General features: G+C 36.1%; 1 protein-coding gene across 2 annotated transcripts; it reads right to left on the bottom strand.

Moving 5' to 3' along the window:
• Positions 1–670: 670 nt before the first annotated feature.
• Positions 671–17,817, bottom strand: CFAP96 (cilia and flagella associated protein 96). Of its 2 annotated transcripts, XM_081127204.1 has the most exons (8): positions 17,681–17,817; positions 15,772–15,954; positions 13,634–13,853; positions 10,867–11,004; positions 10,692–10,767; positions 6,461–6,640; positions 2,425–2,594; positions 671–905 (listed from the first exon to the last, which is right to left on the bottom strand). In XM_081127204.1, the coding sequence occupies exons 2-8, from the start codon at positions 15,869–15,871 to the stop codon at positions 857–859; spliced, it is 933 nt and encodes a 310-aa protein (XP_080983330.1). In that variant the 5' UTR covers positions 15,872–15,954; positions 17,681–17,817; the 3' UTR covers positions 671–856. The 2 variants fall into 2 exon arrangements, with proteins under 2 accessions (XP_080983330.1, XP_080983331.1); XM_081127205.1 differs by lacking the exon at positions 2,425–2,594 and having other exon boundaries at positions 677–905; positions 17,681–17,816.
• Between the last annotated feature and the right edge of the window lie 295 nt (positions 17,818–18,112).

Below are 18,112 nucleotides of genomic sequence, written 5' to 3'. Positions count from 1 at the left end.
AAAAAAGTAAACAGTTGTGAGGCATGAAAATACATATACATACATATATATACACACACACACATATATGTATATATATATTTAATTTGATGGCAGTAAAAATTCTCTGTACGATCTGCAACCCTTTAAAAGCCAGGTGTATACCTGGACAGCTACCAATGGGAGGGGCATGAGAGGACCCCAAGGACAAACTTCATCCACCTTAACTTTGCAATTTTTTTATAATATAATGAAGTAAAAGTGTGTTCCCCGCTCTCCCTTTCCCCAGCTCTTCCTGGGGCTGCACCGGCTAATCTGATGCTTGCAGACATAGAAGGCATGGTACCCCAAACACTGAGCCATTTGCCTTACTATAGAAAGTGTGTATACATGGATCTATGCAATGTGAATGGATCAATATTTATCTTTAATAAGAATGCTTTAACAGGCTATGACACTTGGATATCTATCAATCCAATTTTCACCTCGGGGAAGAAATAGCGCATTAAGAATTTACTGTGTACTTTCTACCCCTCCAGCTCCCACATCCCACCCCACCCCCTTCCACAACCCTGCAACTTTTTAACATTAGGAGTAAAAGCTCTCAATTGACACACTACACTTCCAGATTTTGTAAAATTTCTAAACATTATGTTCTCAGAAGCAGATCTAAACACAGATCAGCAATCATAAATTAACAACAAATACTATTTATTCATTAATGGTACTAAAACAAGAGTATTAGAGTGGTAGGGTTAAATTTCTTTTAAATGCTCCAGCTATCTGTTCCACATCATCTGATATTTTTTCAAATAACTAGCACTTGATAATGAATTACTGGTAGGCAGGATCTAGAAAGCTATCTGTCTTCCAGGTGCTAATAGGACTGTACAGAAGCAGTCTTGTAGTTCTTCACATTTAGTGCCCTAAAATTAGAAAATAAACGCCCATTTAATTTCATAGGTACAGGTAAAATATCTGTAGATTTTTGTAAAAACGTTTTACAATTTAAAAAATTAACAATCCAAAACCACATTTCCTCATCAAATTAAAAAGCTTCACTGTGTATAAATCAAATATACTTTAAAAATGTAACTTAAGAAGGAAAAATTGGTTTATGAGACCAATTTTAAATACCACCATCCAGAAGTTTACAAGTTTTAAAATGAGTTAAAAGGAGCTTAAACTTGGTTTAGGATAATAGTTGCGATAATGAAGAAAAAAAAAGATTTCAATAAACTCAAAATTACAAAACAGAAGATAAACTTCCGATTTTTCAAAAGAACAATCATCAGCTACTCTTTTCTGTCTAAGCATACATGCTAGGGCAAATCATAGAAATTTCTCAGGTCTGTTCTCTGGATAGAAAAGAACTCACAGAAAACTGCCCCCAGAATATTACTCCTGTAGAAAACAGTTAAATTGCATAAATATTAAAGGGCAGCCTAACTTTTATGATACAATAATAATGTTGGTATTACAATCACTGTCTACATGTGAGAGGATGTACCAGTGATTTTATAAAAGAATGTGAACCTGGTGTCCTTTACTTAATCCACTGTGTGGTTACATTGAAGTCAGAAATACGTAAATTAGTTTAATTCGCATTAAAACTTTTTCAATGGATAGAAAGGAATTTTCACTTATTAATGATCTCGCACACACACACATGCACACACACAATGATGGACTGCCCTTTTCTAATGTATGTTCTTATCTTCTGATAGAAATGAATTCTTTCACTTGTTTATGGTCCTGCACATACACACACTTATGGACTATCCTTTTCTAATGTATGTTCTTATTTTCTGATAGAAATGAATTCTTTCACTTGTTTATGGTCTTGCACACACACACACAATAATGGACTGTCCTTTTCTAATATATGTTCTAAGCCTCTGAGAACTCAGTTTTCAGAGTGTTCCAACCATGGGTAAAATTGAAGTTTTAGGATACTTTTCCTCAAAGTTTTATAAAGTGATGCTAAAAGCATTTTTAATTAACAAGACTATTCCTGTTTTCATAAAAGAGTATTTAAAAGTTGAGAACAGAAATCTTAAGTGTCATTAGGATTCTCCTGAGAGCCTGTAGCCCTATAACAAGGGTCAAAAACTCTCTGAGAAACAGACAATGTTCACATGCATAGCTAACTGAACTATATCTAAATAGTTTCAAATGGCTCATAATAAGATGCTACATTGCTTAAAAAATTATGGAAAGAATACTTTGGTAGAGATAAATTAAGCTTTTTCAATTGAGAATTTCGGAAGATGGGAAAGAACTCCTGCAAGGAAGGGCAGGTATATGGAAAGAGCTGAGGTTTCTAAAGTCACCCAAAATTGTCACTTTTAAAAATATGTACAAATAAAAGATATTATTTTGAAGAAATCTAAACGTTGAAAGCCACTTTTCTTGCATTATGAACTAAATGTAACGTATTACTACCTTTTGACATTCAAAGTCATTATACTCTCAATTGGTCTGCCTTTCGGTCCACCTGGTGGGTGGAAAATCTTAGCATCTTTGCCAACAGTCTCTTTTGCCAGTTTAGCCACATAAGGGTCAGCAGAATGTGAAGGGTAAGGGTCAAATGTTCCTGCCTTCATTCCACCAGCCTACAAATAAAAATGAGACAATTTTATGTGGTTTTGTAAAATGCTTCTAAAAAAATTAGATTTTGAAGTTCATACATATTTGTGTATTGTTTATGGAGCTGGTTTTAAATTTTTTAATTTATCTTTATTTTTTAAAGTATAATGGATGCTCTTTTCCCTCCCCCCCCCCCACTGACCCCTTCTACCCAGCACTAATCAGGGATCGAACTGCAATGTAGGTAGGCATATGCCCTGACTGGGATCGAACCCACAGCTTTTTGGTGTGTGGGATAACTTTCAACCAACTGAACCACCTAGCCAGGGCGAGAAAAATACTTCTTTAAAAAAGGAATAGCACATAGAAATACAAGGTGAGAAGAAAATGTGATCTACTTTATATTTACTTACAATCTATTAAGTCCACAACAGATAAATATTTGCTTTGACTTTTTAAACTGATTTACCATGACTTTAATCTTTATATTATATATAGTTACCAAGAAAACTCTATAGAAGCACAATAACCTATTTACTTAGGCATCCTTTCTCTTACAGTATCTAAGCCAAATATACATAAACATTTAATTCATTTGAAAGATATGGTTGTAATTTTTCAAATTTCCAGATTGAGGACAGGGATTATTTTGAAGAGCAGCACATAAAACTTCAGAAAAGTAAAATATGTTCAATAAATGTAAAAGCAAATGGGTAAGTTAAAAATAATAAAATATATGGTAAATATACCAATCCAGCAGATGATGCATTTCAAAATAAATTAAATAGATAAGTCTATAGTGTAACTGAGAACATGAAAGGAGTAGCGGAAACTCATACATGTATGGAATACTAAAATGCTTTTTTGTAAACCTCTATGTTAATAAACTTGAAAACTTGAATGAAATAAATTATTTTCAAAGAAAATACGTCAAAATTGACTCAAAAAGAGACAGAAAACCTACAGAAAACAGGCACCATGCAAGAAATTAAGTCCAGAACATTCTCTATGATAATTCTTTCAAGCTTTCAAGGAACAGATCATTTCTGGTGCTATTTAAACTGCTACAGAACATAGAGAAAGAAGGAAATCTCTCTGATTATTTTAAGATGCTAGCACCTAGTTACACCGAAATAGAACAAGGCATACAAAAAAAGGTACAGAGCAGTCACAAAATTACTGATGCAGCCCTAGCCACTTCGCTCAGTGGTTAGAGCACCAGCCTGCGGCCGACTGCAGGGTCCCGGGTTGGATTCTGACCGAGGGCACATACCTCCACTGCAGCTTGATCTGCTGCCCTGGTCGGGGTGCATGCGGGAGGCAACCAATTGATGTGCGTCTCTCTCACATCAATGTTTCTCTCTCTCTCTGTCTCCCCCCCTTCTATTCTCTCTGAAAAGCAATGGAAAAAACATCCTCAGCTGAGGATTTTCAAAAAAATGAAAATTACTGATGCGAAAACAATTAATAAAATATTAACAAATAAAACACAGTATTACACTTAAAGATTAATACAGCACGGCCAAGTAGGATTCACTCCAAGAAATCTATTGCTATTCACCTAATAACAAGTCAAAGGGAGAAAAGAAAAATGATGGTCTAAATAGATTACACCAAAACAGTCAATATAATTCTACATGCATTCCTGATTTATTCCTATTTTTGGCATCTATAAAAATGAAACAACAGAGGTATCCTCATTAAATTCAAAATTGAGACAAGTGTGGCCATTATTGCTGGCCTAAGCAACCGGACACGAGCATCACACTGAGGTATAAATATTGGAAAGGAGAGAGCAAACTTATTTGCAGATAGTATAATCAGATAACTGAAAATCTAAAAAGAATCAAAAGAATACCCATTAGAAAATAAAAAAGTTTAATGGAGCAGCCAGTTATTTTTAAAATCAAATGTTTTATAAGAACAAATAATATGAGGAGAAATATGATGGGGGAAAACAAACTATTGGCCAGAGTCTTAAAATAAGTGATAATAAATATAAGCTATATACACCTATGTGAAGTAAAATATAACATTATACAAGAGAAATGAAGGTTTTTATAAGTCAATTATTTCTAGATCAGAAGATTCAAACGGTAAATAACCTAATGCATCCCAAAATCTAAAGATTTAATTTTATAGCAAAATATCAAAGGTCTCCCCCCAACCAGAACTTTACAAAATAATTCCAAAGTTACAGAAAATATATGTAGGAGAACAGCCAATATAACTTTTTAAAAGAAAAACAAGAAAAGACTAGACTACCCAATGTTGAAATGCAATAGTAATAGTTAAAAGTAGTTTGGTGCTGGTAGGAATAAACAAATACCAGTCAAATAGAATGGAAGTTCAGGAAAAAATCCTCAGAATATGGGAATTTTGATTTGATGAGTATCATTTCAAAGCAGGAGTGTTAAAAATCATTCTATCAGTAAGACTGGGAACAATTAGCATTTTTAAAAATATCAGTTTTACTAAAATCTAATTCATGCACAGTAAACTGCACCCCTTGAAGTTGACCATTTTATGAGTTTTGACAGATATATGCACCCTCAAGCACAATCAAGATACACAACATACCCTACCCCCAAAGCTTTCTTCTGCCGTAAAAACTGGACTTTGAAAAATATAAAAGCTGGATTCTTACCTCACTCTTTTCATCAAAATACCAGTGTGGGCAAAAGTAGGTTTACAGTTGTGAGTACGAAAAACACAGAGTTTATTCTTGTATTGTTTTTAATTATTGTATTATTTTCCATACAAACAACTGTAAACCTACGTTTGCCCATCCTTGTTATATTTCAGATGAAGAAAATTTTAATATACTTTTAATGATTTTTAGAAAGCGAGGAAGGGAGAGGGAGACAGAGAAACATCGATGTGAAGAAAAAAAAATTGACTGGTTACCTTTCGTACACAACCCAACTGGGGATTCAACCTGGCGACATTTTGGTGCACAGGATACCACTCAACCAACTGAGCCACACTGGCCAGGGCTCAGATGAAAATTTAAATGCAAAAGAATAAGACTAATAGAAGAAATCAAAAATGTATATTTTTCTAATATTGGTGGTAAGGTTATGATGTCATAAAACTCAGCACAAAGGACTCACAAATTTGACTACATCAAATTACTAAATTTCTGAAGAGCACAAAATACCATAATCAAAGTAAAACATTCAACAATCTAGAACAGTTCTTTTTAAGACAGATAAAAACAGAACAATATCCTTAATGTACAAAAAGATCTTACAAATCAATATAAAAAAATACAAATATCCCAACAAAAAATCTGCAGGAAAAATAAACAGGCAATTCACAGAAGAAAAAAGCATAAACTAAGAAGCATTTTCATTTTTATTCAGACTTGTAAACTTCAGCAAAGTGAGATAGTTCATTCTAATCATTTCAAAAACTAAAAGATGCTGACTTTTATGATTTTGAGAAACCTATAGCTAAGATCTAGAGAGGCACTTAGAAAAAGCTATTGTAAATTCAAATATATTTGAACTGATTATTACTTCACGTAAGGGCTTCCTTATTCCCATACGCTAGCCATACTTTGCGACTTTTCATAATTTTATAAAAACTGGTTTCATGATTCTTGTCGTGAATACAAACAAAAGCGTATTACTTACATGGGTAATAAAATAATTTGACAGCAAGAGGCACCATTTCTTTAAAATGCTTAATATTACCTGGTCAGTGTGGCTCAGTGGTTGAGCATCGACCTATGATCGAGAAGATAATAGCTCAATTCCCATGGCTGATCAATGACTCTCTCATCATTGATGTTTCTACCTCTCTCCCCCTCTCCCTTCCTCTCTCTGAAATCAATAAAGATTTTTTTTTAAATGCTTAATATCTTTTCATTCTAAAATTTTTCACTTACCTTTTTACCAGGAGAAGGGGGCTTAAAAGGGCCTGAAATTACTTCTTTCTTCTCTGTTTTCCTAATCGGTGGTAAAGGTTTCTCAGTAAAATAAGGATTGGCATCAAAATATTCTCTTGGGTAAAGACTTAACTTGAAAGGAGTCCCTTTGACTAAACGATGGTGTTGTTCATTCTCCTTCTGTAAATTAAAGAGTTTGAAATTTTATAGCATAAGTTACTTGATAATGGTGTACAGTCTAATGTTTTAAATTTTAATATAAGTTCATAGATTTTTAAATATTAAATGCTAGGTTCACATTTTTCAAGACATTCCTTTGTTATGTTTTTTATTTGTTTTTAAATATGTTTTTATTGATTTTTTAGGGAGAGGAGAAGAGAGAGAGAAACATCGATGGGAGAGGGAAACACTGATCTGCTGCCTCCTGCATGTCCCTCACCAGGGATCAAGCCTGAAACCCAGGCCTGTGTCCAGACCAGGAATCGAACTGGTAACCTCTTGGTTCCTGGGTCAACATTAAACTGCTGAGCCTCACTGGCTGGCCGGGCTGTTATGGTTTTATGACACAAAAGATATACTTATTTATGAATAACAACAACTATGATTGTTCATTTGGGATATAAATTTATTTGAAGTACAGAGATCTATTTATCACCCAAGCAAATCTATATTAACTATCTGGGTGAAATGATATAGTAAAAAAAAAAAAAAACTGGTCTTTAGTTCAAACCTTAACTCCTTCCTGCTTTTTAGCATTTCTGAAGGACTCTGGGGCACTTTTAGTGCCTCATTTTCTTCAACTGTAAATGAGGATAATATTCCCCATCCACCCACCCACCCAGCACGCTGTTGTAAAGATTAAATCAGATTCTGTGTATAAAGTACCTGGCATATGGTAGGCTCTTAATAAATGTTAGTTTTTACTTCTGAAAATGAGGAATACTTTATAACATTTTTATATTACAGTATTTTTTGCTACCTAGCACTCAAGCAAAACAGAGGTCATTTTTTTCCCTCCTTATACTGCAATCTTCTCTATGGGGCAATGCTAACTATGAAAACTGCTGTTAAGTCCTAGCCAGTTTTGCTCAGGGGTTAGAGCGTCAGCCCACAGACTGAAGGGTCCCGGGTTCGACTCCGGACAAGGGCACATACTTCAGTTGCAGGCTTGATCCCCAGCCCCAGTCAGGGTGCGTGCTGGAGGCAACCAATCGATGTTTCTCTCTCTTTCTCTCTCTCTCCTTTCCACTCTTTCTGAAAAGCAATGGAAAAAACATCCTTGGGTGAGGATTGGGGAAAAAAAAAAAAAAAGAAAGAAAATTGCTGTTAATAAAGTAATTTTCACATTATAAAATATACATTCAAAAACAACTGTAAAGTGAATATTAATATATTTTTTCAGTTTTTTCAAATATGAAATTGTATTTCATTATTCAACAGAAAACTGGAAATGCCTGGTAACCAAAATCTAAAATAGTTAATCCAATGAGGATGCACTTTCATTCTTGAGAACCCTGCTTAACACTCAGAATTTTTCACTCTGGATTTTCCTCTTGCTTTAGCTTGCCCTCTTCCTCCCTCCAGCCTACACAAATTTCACCCCTTCTTGGTGGGCTCCTCTCTCCTTTCCCACACCACAATGGTACTGATAATTTAACCATTCCATTTATTCTTTCGGGCAATGTTTATCAAATTTTCATTTTCATGAACCACTTTATAATTTAAATTACAAATTACCAAGCTCTTTCCTCAGAGATTTCTGATCCTGTTGGTCTACTGTATGGCCAATTAATCTGCAGTTTTAACAGTCACCTAGTGATTTTGAAGCAGGTTATCATAAGACAATGCTTTAAGAATCTGAATATTATATTTGTCTTACCAACCCCTGCTCCGGAGTATTTAGTTGAGTACTGATCATTACATATTTGTGAAGAAACTGCTCAAAGTCAAGAAAAGAACATAAAAAGATCAGAGGAAACTCTTCAGCTCTCACATAGAGCTGGGATGGATAATGTTCCATCAGCTGTGCTGGAAACCAGGATTCCCAGTGCACTGGGGAAAGTGCACAAAAAGGTCTTGCCTTGGGAGTGAGGAACAACGAGCCCTAGATTGAGCACTGCTTCCATCCCACCAAACAAAACTTAAAAGAAGACCTGGAAAAAAAATCAAACTCTGTACAAGTAATTTAACTGCATCCCAGAAAAAGCCCAAGAATATTTATAAGAATACAAAAACATATAGCACTCAACAAGGTAAAATTGGCAATGCCTGACATCCAGTTAAAAATTACCAGTAATGCAAAGAAGAAAATATGACCCATACTAAGAAAAAAAAATCAATCATTCAAAATCAGTCAAGAACTGACATAGATATTATGTCAGTTGCAGAGAAGGACATTAAAACTATAATTATAACTGCATTCCATACACTCATAAAGTTGAGACAAATAAGATATGAAAAAATACTCAAACTGAACTTCTAGAGAGTAAAACCGCAATATGTAAAATTTAAAATATACAGGATGGCATTAACAGCATATTGGACTTTGCAGAATAGATTAGTGACCTTGAAGACACAGCAATAGGAACTATTCAAAATGAAATACAGAAAAGAGAAAAATACAGTTTAAAAAAAAAAAAGTGAGCCTAACAAATAGTAAAGTGTAGGAATTTCAAGAGACCTAATACACATGTAATCGGAGTCCCTGAGGAGAGGAGAGAGAGGGAGAGACAGAAAAAAAAGATCTACATAAATAATAGCTGAAAATATTCCAAATTTAATGAAAACTATATACCCACAGATCCAAAAAGCTCAATAAACCCCAAGCACAAGAAGCATGAGAAAACACCAAGGCACATCATAATCAAATTCCTCCAATGAGACATAAAGGAAATCTTAAACATTGCCAGAGGGAATAAAGACCATACATACAGAAAAACAAAAATAAGCATGACAGCAGATACTTTTTCAGAAACAATTCAAGCAAGAAGACAGTGGAGTAATCTCTAAAATTCTAAAAGAAAAAGCAACGGTTACATTTTTTAAATTATTTTCAAAATAAATTTTAGGAAAGCCAGGGAATATAAGATTTTTCACTTATAAATAATAAATTCTGAAAGTAAGAACAAAAGAGCTGTACTGTAAGAAGGGAAAAGTATCTTATACCCATAAAGTTTAGGATGGAAGGCTAATGACTGAGCCATTGGTAAAACTGCCTTGTATGTGTTTCTATATTATGTATTATTATTATTCCTGCAGATGAAAAGTAGTTTATATGTAATTTTATATATGCTGAATAACCCATACATAGGAACAGAGATGCTTAATTTCAAGTAACCAAGGTTTCTGCCCAATTTAATAGAAAACTTTCCCTGGATTTGTACATGTCCATTTGCCAAACTGACTACTGTCCTTCTATCTCCCAGCCCCAATGCCACTTAGAATCACCACAGCAAAATTATTGAAAACTGCATGCCTATTAATACAGAAACAAAAACACTAAACAACTGCCATTTAATTTCTGTTGTTAATGTCCAAACAAACTTGACTTTTTATTGCTACCAGTTCTCTTTAATTATGTAGATATTGTTAAATTATGTTTATACTGCTCCAAAATGTATAAGGGTTCCTCTATTCACTCACATGTAGGCATTCTCCACATAAGTAAATGTTTCTTTAAAAATCAAATATTGTATAAAGTGAGTGTAAAAGACATATGCCAGCACATTCCAGTTTTTATTTCTGCCATTTAATGAAGTAAGCAGTTTTCTCCATCCTTTCACTTTCTCCCCTGTAGGTATGCATCCATTCTCTACTTCTACTTTATCACTTTTCTCCAAAGTACTCCCACTACTTCATTAGGCACAAGATATCAGGGTGTGGTGGGAACATGGCGAAGGGTTAGGATATGGCTCTTCTACTCAAAATAGAATGTAGTTGATCAGGCCAAGTTAACAGAAGTCTCACAGCTAGTTTAGAAAGATGGAAGACAGATGTAGTCAACTAGAGCAGCCGATAAAAGCTAATCCTGGGGAGAAATGAGAGGATCTATGGCAAGATGTGGAAATCTAATATCAAAAATATAAAACTATCACAATTCATAAACATCAGCCTGCCACTGCTCTACTAATACAAATATGTAAAACAAAACAAACCATCATTAGATCACAAGTGAATTCTCTAAGTAAACTAAATGAGAAAGACTGAAAAGAGTTAAAATAGATTCTTTTACCTTATAATTTAGTTTTGGTGCATCGTAGAAATCAGCAGAGTGTGAAAACTGTTTACCTATCGTAACATTTGCATAGCTAAGGAAAGAAAATAAGTAATGATGACTTCAGGGTTCAGAAATTTTAAATTTTTTTAAGTTCAAAACAAGTGATATAAAAGTATTAAATATATCTTACCCATATCCAGTTCCTTTCTTTCCTGGGCTTGTGTATAAATTCTTCCCAGGTGGCACATATTTTTCTTTGGGTTTTGACTGTGCACTGAAGAATGGGACTGGACCACCTATTGTTCCATAGTAGCTTCCTACTCCACATCTTACAGTTAAAAAAAAAAACCAGAAGCAGGTGAAAATGGCCAATTTTGTTACATATATATCTTACCATAATTTTTTTTTAAATGATTGAAAAAGGAGCAAAATATATGCAGTGGAATTGACTTACCTTTGGTAAGGAAAAACAACCCATTTTTGTTAGTTTTTAATGCAATTTTCCCCATTTTTCAAAGACAAATTTTGAGACGAGTTTTTAAGTTTTTATGCTTACTTTAAATGTTCACATAAACAAAATTCATAATCTCTAGGAAGTTAAATAGTTTCTACTAATTCTGTTAACTCTAACAATATATAGACTTTTTGTGTCTTTTAGATGAATTTAGATACTTTATGGCAAATCAGCTAATAAGTGGCTAATTACTCATGACCATCCACTGACTAGAAACTACACTTTCAAAACATACAAGTAATGTTTCCACTGCTGATGGTAAAATGAATCTCATGGAATTTTGCTGATTTTCTTCTTTTGGGTTTGTACTGATTATTTTATTATAGAAAAAAATTAACCAAATTTAAAATGTTTTAATGTTAAATTTTCTGGATCCACAGTATGTATGTAATCATTAAACCATTTACCACCCAGTACTTTAACAAATATTATCTTTAAAATTCTCACAATAAAAAGGACAACTAATGTTAGTCACAGTCATAGTCTCTAATTTCCAAGTTATCAATAAAGTAAATATATTTTAATAATCAGAAAATGGTCTCTAAGAGAAATGAAACCTTATCATCATCAAAACCTGGCACTGTATATACATTTGAATTAAACATTTTAAAAACTAGAAAGACATCAACACTGATTACTTACTATCTCTGGCCTACAAATAAAGGTTCCATTAGGAGAAGATATTCATAAACAGCAATTAATGAAATGAATATGTCATAAAATATAATAAGGAGATAAAGCAATGTTGTTGCAGTAAGTGGTAAATTATGCACAGGCATAATTTAAGTAGAATGTGATTTAATGCAAGCAATAAATATCTGTACAGTTAAAATTTATTAAATGCCTATGGTTCCATAATTTGGTGGTGCGTAAGAACCAGTATGAAGGCTTATTTCTACCACTAGTCTCTCTTTTGGGAAACACTTTCTGTATCCTACTAAGTTACAGAATTTTTTTCACATAGTTGTGAGATTTAAAAAGAAAGTAAAATCAGTCTAACTACAAAACTGTTATCATTTCTTGACTGATGAATAAATATAAGCACATTATAACAACGCTTTTCAACCAGTGTGCTGCAAGAATGTTTAAAAAAAACATGCAGTATCTGACTATTTAGTCAGGGCACTAACCTCTTTTTCCTTAGACTGTCAAATAAAACAATGACAACGGCCAACACAATGGCTGCCCAGTGTGAATGAATCAAAATCATACCTTTTGTTCATCAGACTGGCAAAAAATGTAGTATTTTTTGGTGTGTCACAGAATTTCAGTAATTATTTTATGTGTGCCATGAGATGAAAAAGGTTGAAAATCGCTGTTAAAACCTAATGCATCAAGGCAGCAATGCCCAGTTATTACAAGAGGTTAGAGTTCATGGGGGGAGCACTTAAAAATAGGAAAAAGTTATTTAAAGGGTAAAATACCCATATTACACATAAAAGAAAATAAGTAGAAACTCAAAAAAATGCAGTATCTAAGGAGAGAAAAAAAAGTAATAATAATAAATAATTCAAAGCTACCCAAAGTGTGAAACGGTGGGAAAAGATTAAACTATAATAACAGAAAAGAAGAAATTCCTCACTCTTAATAAAAGCTTAGTAAATTTCACTTAGAATATTGAAGCTTTACTATTCTCAAGAAAATACCACAAATAAGCACAAAAATAGCCTTCAACCAATACTTGTCTACCATAAATTATAGATTGAGAGAGTAACATTATTGAGTGTAAATTAACATGTCATAAAACTCAGCTATATAATATGATATAACATAGGCCATATGATTTTATTTGTCTAATGATTTAAAGTTAAGAAAAAAACTTTGGGGGGTGGAGATGGGGGAGTGATGTGTCATAAACATTAGCACTGCAATGAAGGATGAAGCATGATTTCTGTTAAAAAACATACACAAAGAATCTTCACATTGACAATTGTCAAAACTAAACTATTATTAAACCCCATGCATATATCTTCACAATGATTTTTAAATAACCTATTTTTGATCAATTATCTTTTTTATCAAAAAAGAAGTCTTCTCCTAATTTCACTTTTTAATTAGTACTCTGTAAAAGTTTTTTTTAAGCAGAAAAAATAGTCAGGGCACAGATATGATGACCCACAGTGATTTTTTTCCCTATCCTGACTACTGCCAGGTTTTTGATCAAATTTACTTTCATTATTTAGTTGGCCTTTATTAAATAAACTAATAGAGAACAGTGACATAGATAATTCCAAATTTAAAGTGATAAAGAGAATCAATTTAATCAAAATTACCTGTCGACCTAAATCTTCCAATAGAACTGTCCCCAGTTAAGACAAAATAACCAAAAGACCATACTTTAAAAAATGAATCATCTATAAGTCAGTTCTGTAGAAAAACGAACACTTAATTTGGGCTAGAGGAAAGCTGCAGATGTATTTAAGACTCTTCCCCAAACACTTACGGTTTTCTATCGCCACTACTAGGGAGGAAGGCTTTGCCTACATTTTTTTTGGCTTCTTCCATCAAATACCGTCTCCTCACTTGATTCATATTTACATAGCCTTCACCTTCAAAAATCCTTACAAAGTGGGGATCGAAGTAACCTGCCTGGACACTTGACATTTCTTTGGATCCCCCAGGTAGCATCTGTTTATTTTTGCTTGCAGCTTCATTAAAGGGTCCTTTAAAAATAAATTAGGAATATCAGAATTTTGAGCTCACTAGTAATTAAAGAACATAAAAAATAACTTAGAATAAGTTTCAAAATGTGATATAGGCCAATTAGTTTTGAGACCTAAACTTGTTTCAAAGTGTGCACTAAAAGCTCTATATGAAAGACTATGTTGACAATAAGAACTAAAAGGGTTACATTAAAATATTTTAATAATTAGATTAAGGTTCTGGTTACAGACTCTGAATTTCAGAGCCGGAAGAAACCTTAGAGGCCATCAAATTCAATGCTTCCCCACCTTCATACTGGGAAATACTGTTTGTGTGAGATGTGAGAGAGAGAGTAGGTTGAAGGGGAGGGTGCTCCACACTCAGGCTGAAGCAATTTCCCTCCTGGGTATATACTCAAGACACATAAGTGCCTTTATCCACTATAAGACAGGAACAAGAATGTCCATAGCAACTTCATTCATAATAATTGTAAACAAGAAACAGTTCAAATGTTCATCATCAGGAAAACAGAGAAATAAATTGTGGTATATTTATACAATGAAATGCTAGCAGCCTTGTAATTTTTTACAGACTGTTTTTATGAATATCTAGAACTTTTATAATTTGAATTAATTTGGGAGGCCCTTTTGTCATGTAAGAATTTTCTGAAGTGCAAACAATCCTTAAATCTACTGGTTATTTAAATATTATTTGGCCCAGCCAGCAAGGCTCAGAGGTTGAGCATTGACCTATGAACCAGAAGGTCACAGTTCGATTCCCGGTCATGGGGCAGGGCACATGCCCAGGTCTGGGCTCGATTCTCAGTAGGGGGTGTGCAGGATACAACAGATCAATGACTCTCATCATTGATGTTTCTCTCTCTCTCTCCCTCTCCATTCCTCTCTCTGAAACCAATTAAAAGAAAAACCATATTAAATGTGAATTTGTATCATTGATTATTTTAACTTAAATTTTTGAAAAGTAACATATTCACATGGTTCCAAATGCAACAGTATAAATAATTTTATAATAAATCTTCCTCTCACACTTGGTCACTCAGTTCCTCTCCCACAGGCAATCATGATATTAAATTTGTTTCCCAAAGAATGTTTAGGCATGTTCCAATAAGTATTTTCACATATATTCCTCTCAATTTTTAATGCTCAGCGTACTACATACACTATTCTGCACCTTAATTTTTTATTTAGTAATGTATCTTGGAGGTGTTTCATATGAGTATATTCTTTTTTTATTGTTATATAGAGGTCACTGAATAACCAAAAATTTAACTGAGACATTTATAAAGATTATTTACTTTAGCTTTTATTTATAACTCTTCTAAAAACCCCTCAGCTATTCACTTAGCATTTCATTTTTCAAGAAGGGATAGCAAAAGTCCTTTTCAGGTGCAAATATAAATGCTATTTGCATAGTAGAGTGTCCCATTTAAGAAAAAAAAAAAGCTAAAAACAAAATATTCTGGGAGAAAACTGCCCTTTACCCTTGGAAAGAAGTAAAATTACCTATGAGGAGTTATATAAAGGTAGGGTAGAGCAATGAAATGAGCTTCCTGCTCTTACAAAATGAAATTCTCTTAACTCTATTGAAATTTCACAAGTTTATTCAACTTTAGAACTAATACTTTAAAATATGGACCATTAAAAATATCATGTAGGCCCTGGCTGAGTAGCTAAAATGGTTAGAGCATCATCCCGATATGTCACGGTTGTGGGTTTCGTCCCAGTTCAGGACACATACTGGAATCAACCAATGATGCAGAAATAAGTGGAAAAACAAATTGATGTTTCTTTCTCTCCTCTCTCTCTCTCCCTCTCAAATAAATAAATTTTTAACAAAATTTAACTTAAACGTTAAATCCAAATTTTCATAGAGAAATTGTCCACTATTAGGCTGTGAAAGAAAACCAAATATACTTACTGTTATACCGTGACACATATTTATCGCCAACAGTTACATATTCCATTTCACTGAAGAGGCCAATCCTCTCCATATCAGATTTCCCTCCTTCTGCAGGCATGCTTGCTCCCTGCTGGACGTGTTCTCTATAAGGGTAACTTCAAAAGGTTCCTTTGGCTCCTTCTATGACCGCTCAGTGCTACCCTAGGATGAAAAATACAGGAGGCAACATTTAGGAAAACAGTGATTACTCCATTTCAGTCTAAATTACTTTCAGTCCGAAAATTAACGTTCTCTGTGAAATAATAATCCCAAACTATGTGGGGAAGGAACCTACTTTGTGGGGCTGAGGAAGAATATGGGATTCAAAATTATGGCCATGAACCCTCCCCTTTGCCTTTCCAGGTGAAATACCCACTAATCACAACGCGAATCACGCACACTTTGCAATTATGCAGGCGGCTTCCATTTAGATCGAATGGTTTCAGCACATTGCATGGTCCCTCCTACTGAAAGTTACAGCTCAGCTTTTCAGAGGGCACCACAGTTCTTGAGCTTTTTTTCAAGTTTCAGGGGGGAGCGAGGACAATGTCTAGGCAAGATACAAACAAAACCAAAACAAAAAACAACAAAACAGAAATCCGCAATGAACTCAAAAAGTATTTGTTAAGGGGTAGAACGCAATTGTGATTTTCAAGTATCACATGAAACATGCAACTATTTCCTCAGATACTATTTTTATAATTAGGCCTGTTCTAAAAAAAAAAGAAGAGAGAGAGAGAGAACCGAAGGGCTAAGAAAACTTGCCTCCATCTCCTCCTAATATTTTGAAAGCACCAAGCTGATCTAGGCACGGGGCATACGGGAGCGAGTGGTTGAAACCCTGGCGGACGCCTTGAATTTAGAGCAAGTTGTTTCTCCCGCGCGTGAAGCAAGTGAAGGCCCTGGTGCAATCAGCTAACGCTGAGCAGTCACGGCCCCTTCCCCCCTCCTACCTCTTCCTCGGGTCAGGTCCGCTTGCAAACTCGACGGCAGTCAGGGGGGGCGCACTACTTCGATTTTCGTGCGATTTCAAAGCTCCCTCCCGCCGCCCGGCCACAGAAGCTTTTCCAGGGGCCGCCGTCGCCCCCACCTGTCACCCCGCTGCCTGGCACCTGAGCGCCACACGTCTTTAAGTTCGCGGGTCCGCCCCTCCGAAGCCCCAGGACCCAGGCACCCGCTGCTTCACTTCGGGCAGGTAGGTTACTTCTCTGTGTCCAAGCCCCTCGCGCCCGACTGCCCCTGACCCCGCGTATGATTTAGGGCATCACTTCCTTAGCTCCCTCCATCGTAGCCGCGTGTACTTCTCCCTCCAGGCCCTCCGCATGGCTACCCAACGGGTTATCATTTTGCAACCACTGCGCAGGGATCCCTTAACTGCACGTGTGCACCCCCTGCCCCGCCCCCTCCCCCCACCCACTCGGTTGTCGGCTCTACAGAGGCTGGAACCCTGGCGCGAGTTTGGTTCTTAGCACCCTATTCCCAGCACCTGGCGCAGCAGGGCGAGGGGACACAGGGTTCTCGCCCTGGGTTCTTCCACTCCACGCTTCTGGAGCCACATTTACAGGATCATTCCTTCCTTTACTTAGCAGGTTCTCTGCAAACCCTCCTCAGGGTAAAGCTCGCTGGTCAAAGAAAACTGAGATTTTTTAAAAGGCAGAGATGCTGCCCCCAGAGAGCTTACACTGTGGTAGGTACGAGCTAAGCTAACGCACGTGGAACGAGGCAACTTCCCTTCGAGAGGCCTGGAGACAGTGCGGGGTGGGGTGCAGAGGGGCGCACCGCCTCTGGCTGACGTGGCGAGGAAAACGATTTCCCACCTGGGAAACGGAGGCTCGGAGCAGGGGCGGATCTAAAGAGCAACACCCGGCGGCCCCGACGACCAAGTCACCTGTCAGAAGGGCACTCAGTGCCACCACCGAGACCACGTCGTCTCAGCTGCCGTCGGGTTAAGTCAGCCGCAGGAGCGACGAGGAGGGCGAGCCAGCGTCGCGCATGCGTTCCCACGCGGGACCTCGCCGGGCGGGAGCCGCACGCCGGGCGCCCAGCCGGGTTTATCCAGACGCGTTGCCTGGGGAACGGGAGGATCCATTCCAAGGACGCCACGGGAGGACACGGGGAGACCTCGAATCCGCAGCGAGGGACACGCGGAAAGACTTAGGAGTGGGTTGGGATGCGCGTGACACAACAAATAAAATTTAACTTTAAGCTTTAATAAAGTTTGTTGTAAAGTTAGGTACAGTTAGACCCCTGCTCCCCGCCCCCCTAGCTCTCTGCCGGGAGCTGTGAAGTGGTACGGCCCATGCCGCAGCTGCGGAGCATG

This window comes from Miniopterus schreibersii (genome assembly GCF_964146895.1).
Source record: "Miniopterus schreibersii genome assembly, chromosome: 2".
NCBI lineage: Eukaryota > Metazoa > Chordata > Mammalia > Chiroptera > Miniopteridae > Miniopterus > Miniopterus schreibersii.
This window is presented reverse-complemented; position numbering and strand designations above follow the sequence as displayed.